Source organism: Hetaerina americana, unplaced genomic scaffold (genome assembly GCF_022747635.1).
Source record: "Hetaerina americana unplaced genomic scaffold, ioHetAmer1.1.p SCAF_8, whole genome shotgun sequence".
NCBI classification, from domain to species: domain Eukaryota; kingdom Metazoa; phylum Arthropoda; class Insecta; order Odonata; family Calopterygidae; genus Hetaerina; species Hetaerina americana.
In genome coordinates, this window is record NW_027287427.1 from 7,558,189 (window position 1) to 7,568,831 (window position 10,643).

The window sequence follows — 10,643 nt, forward strand, 5'->3', positions numbered from 1 at the left end:
GATTTTGCATCATAATTTGATGTTTCATACGCAGTACATATATTTTTTGGCCATTAATGATTCCCTGCAGCTATGCCAAATCTAGATTCTATTAAAATACAATCACTTACTAAATGTTGGATGCACCTTTAACATTAACCCCAGCTGGTAAAAAATGGTGAAAAAATCTCAACATGTTTTGGATAGTGAACATTATCAGCAGTGTGCAATTATTTTTGTTTCCTATTTTGTAATTCAACATGCCAAAATACCATCATCATCGGTAGTTTATTCTTTATATTTAGGGAGATGAAATGTCTAAGCCTCTACAGATATTTTAAATCAATACTTATACGAGGGCTGTCCAAAAAGTAACCTTCATTTTTGTGTAACGTGAAAAGTAGTGGAGGGAGTCGAATGGTCGCTGTATTGACACTTACTGTATGTCAGTACGCCTCGAGCTGCAGTGTTTAGAAAGTCCGGCCGCAATAGCAAGTTAAAATGAGGAATACAACTGATATTCCTGCCAAATGTGAAGTCCGTTGAGTGATTAGGTTTTTACTGATAAAAAAACTTCAAAGCTGCTGACATTCATTGGGAAATTTGTGCTCTGCAAGGGCCAAATGTGATGAGTGACATTGTTAAGCATCAGTGTTGTCGTTCTTTTAAGAGTCCGTTCTTTTAAGAGTTTTAAGAGTTTCAGAACACCAATGTCCATGATGATGACAGAAGTGACCGCCTGTCTTGGGTGAACTGCGCTGGAAAATTGACAAAAAAATTTGTGAAAACCAGTGTTTTACAATATCTGAAATATTTAGTAAGTTATGTACAGATTTCTATAACTATGTTGCACGACTGAAAAGACTACCTCAATTTTTGTGCTTGTCTTGATGAGGAACTTCAAAGGTGTCATCGACGGTTGGTTGTGATCTCAGTTAGCAGAATTCTTTGCTGTAGGAATTCGTTAACTAGTTCAGAGATATGACAAATGGTTAAATCTGTTCCGCAATTATGTGTAAAATTACTAGAGATATGTAGTCTTGAGATGAAAATAATAAATTCTCTGTATCTATGAGTATTGCTCCCATTTCAGTGCATTTTTTATAGCATAACGATGGTTACTTTCTGGACAGCCCTAATATTATTGGGTGTTAAATATTAAACTCAAGGCTTCAGTTTTCTTTTAAAAAATACTCAAGTAACTCAACTCAATCATAATTAAGATATTGAATTATTACAAAAATCCAATAGTTATTGAAATGCATTATGCATATTTTATTATTCTAGTGTTAAAGATGAGGTATCTTAGCTACAGTTATTATATTGAATGCAAAGTACTAATAAAATAATTTCTCCCAAATGTTCTCTCAAGCACTTACTTCACATAACTGCATAATTTTTATAAATGATAAAAAACTAAACATTTTTATTTATTCCTGTAAATTCACATGTTACTGAGTAGACATGTTGATACCAAATCCTGAATAATAATAGTTTATATTGTTTTATCCAAATGATTCAGGCATTGCATGAATAACAATAATTTTTAAAGAAAAAATGTAATTATTTCTGTCATTCTGTCACAGTTTTATGAACAATCATGAAAATGAGTAATCAAAACCTCCCATGTGTTTAAGTCTAGAATAATGTAGTTTACTCATTGGGGTATCATATGAGATAGTGACCCCATTGTTATACAGTAAACTCGGGAAAAAGTCAGTTTGGTATTATTTCAGCACAAAACAGTTGAACTTGCATTAGTATTAATACAGAGCATCGAGATGAGAAATTGAAAAATGATGATTGTGTCCTTCATCACAACCCATTTTTTTATTTTTATGACTGTGTATTTATTGTAACATCTATGCTTTCATTTTGTATGAATGTTCAAGTATTACCGGCAGTAGTCTTCTTGGCACAGATTCCATTGGAGAAAGTGACTCCTAACGTGAATTTTGTGATTTATTCCAGGCATTTTTCACATTGATATTTAAGAAAGTCCTTTAAAGAAATGAACCCATCGCAAATTAAAATGGTGCTTTCAATTGCTCCAAGCAAAATATGGCATAATTTTGAAAGGGTAATTTGGACTGAAAAGAGTACGTATATATGTACAGTGAATACTTGAATTTACAAATTTGACCGGACCAAAAAAGAAATGCCTTTGTCAGATTGAGGTCGTGTGTGAAAAAATATTTTGATGTATTACAAATTTAACGTCTCCCAATATTGTAGTAAACAGATTTTTTTTCAAAATGGGGAAGCATTAGTCAATGGGGTAAAGCATCAGATTTTTTAACAGTGATCCCGGGTTCAATGCCCAGGCATGCCTCTCGAGCACCCTTGGCTACTCTTAAACTGTGATTTTTGTGGTACCAGAACTCCCTGGGAGAACATAGGCAGCAAAGGGAAAGGAACTTGCTCCCCTTATTACCCTGATGTGTGAATATCCCATGGCATATAGGGGAGTACTAGGTGTGAGCTGTCCCCTCTATCAAACCAACCTTTGGGTTGGCAACAGTGGTTATTATAAATGTCAGTTAAAGCAGTGGATACAATATCACAGTATTCATATTCATATGGAGCAATGCTTTTCAGCAACTCATCACAACAGAGTTATATGATTATAAGTTATGCGAGTTAAGTGCTTGAGAGTAGTAGCAGGTGAATCTTTTGTATTAGATCAAATGTTATTAGTCAAATTCATTAAAGTAGAGGGAGAATGCCTCTTTTTGTAAAAAAGTTATAATCTGCCCCTCAGGAGTTGGCATCAGATAATGGATGCACCCGTAGTAATTTATAATAGCATACATAATCTGCCAAAATGAAGACTATTGTTAGATATATGTTTTAAGAGTCATTTCCTTACTGTTACCATTGTTACGCTTCAATTTTATCAATTGTCTATTATTTGAAGATATTTTGGCATGGTTTTTGCTTGCATGATGAACAATTAAGGAATGATAAAGAGTAGCATTCATTTTTACTGGCATGTTTTGCTTTGTTCAGCTTAATAATGGTTTTTCATTTGACTATACAGTAATGTTTTGGTTAGGTTAAAGATAATGTATATTTGAACATTTAATAATGTCATAGAAAAATTTGATAATAGTGTGTTGAAATTTCATGGAGGTCTATTGAATAATTTTGGCTGTTCGTCAATTCATTACCCATAACTAGTCAGTTGAGGGGTTTGTCCCTGGTCAATCTGATTACCATACTGTTTGATAATTATAAATTTTTTATTTAATTAAAAATAATGATTTATTTTAAGAAGCAAGTCACCATGTGGATGGTTGAGATTTGTGATATTGTGAAAATTACCTCCTGAAATGATTTATAACAATTATTTGCATAATATACCTAGAGATATTAAAGTTGACTAAATTAATTTGAGAGAATGCCTTAAGCAGGTGCAAATGCATGTGAGTGTCCTATTGACTCTATGAAAAACATTAATACCAATTCATATGATTAGTTAATTCATAATTTTTTTACCTTTTGTCAAAATAAGGGATGTGTTTACAAAATATGATTTACCATTCATTAATCAGGAATATCCTCCAGTAAATGCTAAGGCTTCAAAGAAGGCAGCTGCTCGTGCAAATCAGGCTGATGTTGGAAAAAGTAATGGTGGAGATGGAGAGAGAACTGATAAATCAGATAAAGGAAACAGAACTGCTACAATTACGTAAGTACATGTTTTTGCTGGATTAATTTTAGAATATTTCATGGCATTGTCTGAGCAAATGGGTAATGAAATTATTGCTGCAGGCTGACGTATGTCAAGTCAAAGACATTTGTGTTGATACTTAACGTACGAGGGGGGACCCTAAAGTAACAGGAATTGGGCTGCGGTGGGGAGCGAGAGTGGGAGAAGCCTTTGTTTGGCCGGTCATACGTCAGGCTCACGCCTCCTGCATCAGTATGTGCAGCGCCGTCGCTGTGACTGGATTGGTCCATCCATGAGAGCTGTTTCAGTGAAACAGCTGTTTTCATTTCGGCGAAAAACTTGATAGCGGATTATCACGAGCAATGCGCTGCAGTGAAATTTTGTTTCCTGTTGGGGAAATTGGCCACGGAAACTGTTGTGATGCTCAAGATTGCTTATGGGGAAGCTGCCCTAAGCAAAACCAGAGTCTACGAGTGGTTTACACATTTTAAAAAGGGTGAAATGTCAATTGAAGACCAACCCCGTTCAGACCGCCCTTCAACATCAAGAACTGATAAAAACTTCGATAAAATTAATGCCCTCATTCGTGAAGACCGTCGCAGAACCATTGATCAACTCTGTGAGATGTCTGGAGATCATGGAGTTCAATTCAGAGGATTCTAGTGCAGATCTTTGGCACACAGGCAACTGGTTTTACCATCATGACAATACGCCGGCTCATACCGCTCTCTCTGTGATACAGGTTTTGACAAAAAACGGCATGGCATCGATTGTCCACCCCCCATACCCATGGGAATTAGCTCGCTGTGACATTTTTTTGTTCCGCAGACTCGAAAGGGACATGAAAGGAAAGCGTTTTGACATTGTGGAGGAGGTAAAACAAAAATCGCTAGAAGGCCTAAAGGACATCCCGATAAATGAATTTCATAAATGTTTCGAACAATGGAAGCATCGTTTGGAGAAGTGCATTGTGGTCAATGGGGAATACTTTGAAGGTGGACAAAATTCAATGTAAATATATTGAGAACGAAAGAATCAATAGCAACATTCCAGTTATTTTTGGGTCCCCCCTCATATATCCAAATTGTAATCTTATCTGTTAATGCGCTAAGCTGGTATCGGGATCACTGGAACATTTTCCCCAAGGACGACTCTTCTGCCCTTCTGATGACTGAGAATGGCAGCCACAGATATTCATTCCTTTTGCTAGATTCTGGCACATTTTATTAAACCTTTGTCTCACCGAGTGATTTTGTATTCCTTTGTGCATTTATTACCTTAAGTTTTCATCCTCCGTAAAAGGCTGTGACATTTGTTGCCATCCATTATTGGAGCTATGCAGAAATAATCACAAAGCTGACTTACCAATGCAATTGCATAACAAATTTGTGTTTGAAGCAAACATGGTTTGTTGTTAAAAGGGTGTGGGAGAGTGGTAGCTAGTGCACGATGGCCTTGAAATGCAAGCAAGTCACTGATAGCCTCCCTCTAGGATCTCATGCAGTGCTTTTAAGGGCCCTGTAGGCAGAAGGGGAACTGACTCATCTACTTGGAAGACTTGCATTAATAGTTAAAGAGATAAGAGAGGGCCTTGAACTGGCATAAGACGCTGCCCTCATTTTTGGTGGCACTATCTGGGTGTTCATGATACATGGATTTATGTAGTGCAGGGTGTGTTCCAAAAGTAATGCAATTGAATTTCCCATACCCCATCCCTATTGGTCTGAGTGGGGTCGAACCACTTTGAGTATGTGGGGTGGGACGCTAAGCTTTGCCACGAAACCATTCTCAGTGCTCTCCAAGCTGTGGAAGTGGCAGGACATCGGTTATTGTAAACCTCAGCGTGGCAACCTTGTCACAAAAAAATGAAATCGACGATTGAGCTACATTATGCAGTTAAGTTTTGTGCTGAACTGAAAAAATCTCTTGAGGAGACTGACAAAATTATTTGTAATGTTTACGGGGACTCTGCTCTGTCCTACTCACAAGTTTCAAGGTGGTTAAATGCCTTTAAGGAGGGCCAGGAAGATGTTCACGGCAATCAATGCTCTGGGCGGCCATCAACCAGTAAAACTGACAATAATGTGGCTCATGTTCGATAATTGTTAGACTCTGACCGGCGATTGAGTATCAAGATGGTTGCCAATGAACTGAACTTGTCGTATACTGTTGTGTTTTGCATTGTTACTGAAGATATAACAATTGGGAAAGTGTGCACCAAGCTTGTGCCCAAGGTGTTGTCAGAAGACAAAAAGACCAAATGAGCGGAAATTTCAAGTGAACTTTTGCAACGTATTGAAAATGAACCTGATTATTTGGACAACATCATCACTTGTAATGAAACCTGGGTTTTTGAATATGACCCAGAAACAAAACACCAAAGCTCTGAGTGGCACACCGACCAGTCCCCCATGTCCAAAAAGGCAAGAATGAGCCAATTAAAAGTGAAAACAATGCTCATTGTCTTTTTCGGCAGTGAAAGATTGTCCCGTAACGAGTTTCTTCCTCAAGGATAGACAGTTAATGCTGCCTATTACGTGGATGTGTTGGAAAGACTCCAAGAAAGGGTCATCAGGACAAGAAAAGAAATTTCCGTTACCTGGCAACTCCATTAGGACAATGCGCCTTGCCACAATGCCCTACGAGTTCGCAAGTTCCTGGCCAAACACCAAGTGCCAATTCTGCCCCACTGCCCTTATAGTCGTGATGTTGCCCCAGCAGACTTCTTTTTGTTCCCTCGGATTATGGCAGCCATGAAAGGAACCCATTTTTCATCCATAGTAGAGATCCAATCAGCCGTGATGAAGACCTTGCAAGGGGTCCTTTCCAGGGTGCGTACTGCTCATGACAGAGTCGCCGTAAAAAATGTGTAGAGGCCCAAGGACAGTACTTTGAAGAATTTAAAGTGTTTGTGCAAATCTGTTCAATAATTTACTTTTTAAAAAATTGCATTACTTCCGGAACGCACCCTGTATATATGTATTGTCTGCTTTTCTAAAGGTCCTCCAGTCATTCTTTTCATTCTACTGTCCTCAAAAATTTTAGGAATGGCGGTGGCGGAAGACAAGAGGGCAATCCATTTGGTGAGGATGATGAAGAGGAGGATGAAGAGGAGTGGGAAGATGAGGAGGATGGCGCTGGGAAGGGAGAAAGGGGAGGTGGTGCCAGTGACCCCCTTGTTGATACTGGAGAGCCTGGAGTTCCAGTACGAGCCTTGTACGACTATGTGGGTGCCGAAGCTGATGAATTGAGCTTCAAACAAGGTAGGTATCATTGTCTTCGTAATTTAGTTGCACTGACCCGTAATTGTAACCCTTATTAGCTCCAGTGACTTCTGTGAAAATTATTAATTATTAAAGTTTGAGGCCATCAACTTAAAATACCAACAAAAAATCTCAAAATTAGGACCTGATAAAGTCAGCTACTGGTTTGTAAAATTAATTGAACCGATCTGCTTTCGACTGAACCGATTGAACCGATTAATCTGCTGGGGTTTTTGTGGAACTTTTCCCAAGATTTGCAATACATTTTATGTACACGCTGTTCCTTTCTCAAATCTATCACAAAATCTCCTCTCACTGAATATTGTTATTTTTAAGTCATGCATCAGTCTAGGTACGTTTTTGATGGATATGATATTAAATACTAATGGTTATATTGTCATTTTTCAACTTCACATATTGTCTTTCTCTCCTCATTCAGTCCAGTGTCCCCATTCTTTTCCCACCTCTGACTCACATACCTAGCCAGCTCTTTAACTCTATCTCAGTCTTTAAACATTCCAATGTGCCTCAGTATGTCTTGCATTTATTTTTCTTGTCCTATTTGAATTTATCCTAATCACACTCTCTGCTCATACCTTGCATAGAGCTTCATTTTTCTTTTCATCCATTTCAATTTTTCCATCATTCTCCATAGTCAGACTTCAAAAGCCTCCAAGCTATGCTTATCCTCATGCCACAACGACCAAGTTTCTGTACCATTTGATATTACAAATTTTCACTAGACTTTTAAGTCTTTATAGATGGTCCCTGCCATTAACTTCCTCTTTGTAAAAGCTTGTTTTCGTAATGCAATTCTTCATTTTGTCCATACCACTGCAGACTGAAGGATTACTGTCCTATGGTAAAAAATTTATACAATGTAAATTATGAATGGTAGCCTGGGACGGTCGAAAATATGCAAGCTTTGCCATAAATCAAAGATGCAATTTTATGATTTTGATTTTTACACAATGTTGATTAATCATAGATCATTCCTAATATCAAAAGGCCATGCATCGGCCTTACTTGTTATATCAAGGGGATCAAGATGGTGTGGTATCTAACGTACTTGCTTCCCACCCAGAGGGCCCGGGTTCAAATCCCGGCAGCTGTAGATATTTTTCAGTGGTATCCCGATCCCTACTTGAGATGCTTTGTGGAGAGCATTTTGAGTGAGTATGCCATCCGTCAGATGGGACGTTAAACTGCGGACCCCTTGGTGCTTTTCGACAAAAGTAGGTTAATGCCAATGCCTGGTTTCTTGCCACCCTTCATAATTTCCTCTCCATCCCTAATGGTGCAAATGACCTCAGCTGTTGGTCGCCTTCCCTAAATACTACTACTACTTCTCATTATGTCAGGATTGTCGTGAGTGATATCCCATGCTCATTGTATCAAGCTTCCAATGTATGTAATTTTGGTACTTTGTGGAGGGTTAATTCATATTCTGTAATACGTTGTAGTGGTAATAGCATTCAATTTTTTTGAGACTGTGTTCGGGATCGAGGGCGCAAGTGTAATATTAGCATGTTCATTGATAAAAGGTGACAAGTAGAATGAACACATGAGAAATGTGTGCAATCATTCAGTGTACAGGTATTTTGTCATTTTCTCCCTTTCTCATGATAATCTTGATGGACTATTTTTCCCGAGGGTTTGGCTGTATTATTACAGTTGAAAACACCTTGATTTTACATATCACTGACCATGAGTCACAGAAGTAATGTTAAATCAGGAATTTGCCGTAAAACCTTGACCTAGCAAATCATGTAATTGATTAATGGGAAAGATTTTATTGACTAATGAAAGCGATTTCATACCATTTATTCCAGGTGAGCTGTTTGAGAAATTAGAGGATGAAGATGAGCAGGGTTGGTGCAAAGGAAGGAAAGATGGCCGTGTTGGATTATACCCAGCCAATTATGTGGAGGCTGTGTCTGGATAACCACAAGCAGTTGAAGTGGAAATGGTGGAGTGAGTTGGCAGTTTCCATTATGGTGCAGAGTAGAGACGTTTTTCATTTTTAAAAATGGACTGGAGTAAATTTTGGTGTCGAAGTGGAATGAATGGTGTTACATATTTGTCATAAACTGGTGGCTCTGTATCAGTTTGCTACAGTGTTATGAAACGTCTCGCATTTTATTCTGAAGAATACTCATAGGAAGTTTATCATCATATAGGATTATGAGGAATTCTAGTATTCAGTGTTCCACATTAAAATGAAAAATGCAGGGGGTGGAGATTGTTGGATGATTTAAAGAAAACTACCTTAACTTTTGTAAGACTCAGCTGGTTTGGTGAAGAAAAAGGAAGTTTTGGTGTAAATAAGTTCACTTATCCTGTATTGTTTTAAGAAAGTTTTTGTGTATTACATCGGTGTAAATACTGTAGTACATCTACATAAATTCTGCATGCTACTCATGAAGCTTGAATAATTTTCAAAGAAATACTTTATCATTGCCATATATGAAGTGTAAAGAGACTTCTGTACATATAATCATATGACAATTAAACAACCCCAGTTCATTGTATCAATCATTAATAAAATTTATACCTTGTATTTTGTATATTTTGCTAGTGTCCTGTAAATACATGAAGCTGTTTTCATAGGTCCTCTGATGTTAAATTTTAGTTAAATTAGTTGATCAATAAGCATTAAGGAGGCCATGCTAGTGTGATTCACATTTAAAAGGAATGGGGTATGTCCGTTTCTAAAAATAGAAGTTGTTAGGAAGTGATGATACTTCAAGGATTTTCTCCTGAATAAACTGTTCAATGCCTAGAACAAGAATAACTGTGTAAGCTAATGCTCAAAATTGGTAACGTTTTTATGTTTCTAGATATTTAATTTGAGAGATTATGCAAGCTGTAGGTATTAATGCAAAATTGCATATAAATGGTATATCTAAATAATAAAAGCAAGGTGGTGCAAAGGTATTATCTGTGAATCCTACTTCAGCATTAATTAGCTTGTAAATTGAAGGGAAAGTGTGTTCAAATAATTGAGAAATCGTATTTGAATGTGAGTGTTGAGGCATATTTTAAAATTGTATTATTTACATAATTTTAATGCTGGTGAAAAGCATGGTAATTGTTGCTCACTTATCATTAGCTGATAAAAAGTATATCAAAAGTTTATTTTTAATGTGAATATGAAAAGGACACTATTATTTGTTAAGTTTAATCATCAGAACATTGAACATTAATGTATTTTCAGTTGTACAGTAACTTTGATTTGAATCGGCTCTAAAATATAACTCTTAATGAAATTTTATATACTTTGTTCAAAGTTCACAGTGTGCTAATGGGACCAAACAGTCAATTCATGTATAACTTCCCCATTTTTATTAATCTTTTGGTCGCTACGTTAGTACCATAAGAATTAAGAATTTTATTGTTGAAGGATTGATTTGGAATAAATGTTACTAGTTATAATGCATTTCTTTTATTTATTTTTAAGTGAATAATTTTTGTGTTTTTATGACCATTGAGTAAGTTAATCTCCATTCTGGAATTTCAAGCTCTTGATTATTTTTCTTTAATTAGGGGAAGCAGTTGTCTTTTTAAATTACTGAAGTTTTAAGTTGTATTTTTTAGTCAGAAGGAGCATACAATGTTAGGGAAGATGGGGTTTTTGATATGTTAGCATAATAATGAATGATTACTTGAATCACATTCAAAGTATTGTGATAGTTTGATAGATAAACTACTTTGGTGAAAAAAATGAA

The 10,643-nt window shown here is 36.6% G+C and overlaps 1 protein-coding gene across 8 annotated transcripts in view; it reads left to right on the forward strand.

The window, feature by feature from the left end:
- Positions 1-10,350, forward strand: part of Synd (protein kinase C and casein kinase substrate in neurons protein Synd) — a 52,411-nt gene extending 42,061 nt beyond the window's left edge. For all 8 annotated transcript variants that reach the window (XM_071597101.1, XM_071597109.1, XM_071597106.1 and 5 more), the window contains 3 exons: positions 3,534-3,670; positions 6,698-6,915; positions 8,748-10,350. In XM_071597101.1, the coding sequence (XP_071453202.1) occupies positions 3,534-3,670; positions 6,698-6,915; positions 8,748-8,860 (468 nt within the window). In that variant the 3' untranslated portion in view covers positions 8,861-10,350. The remainder of the gene's footprint in view (positions 1-3,533; positions 3,671-6,697; positions 6,916-8,747) is intronic.
- Positions 10,351-10,643: the final 293 nt, after the last annotated feature.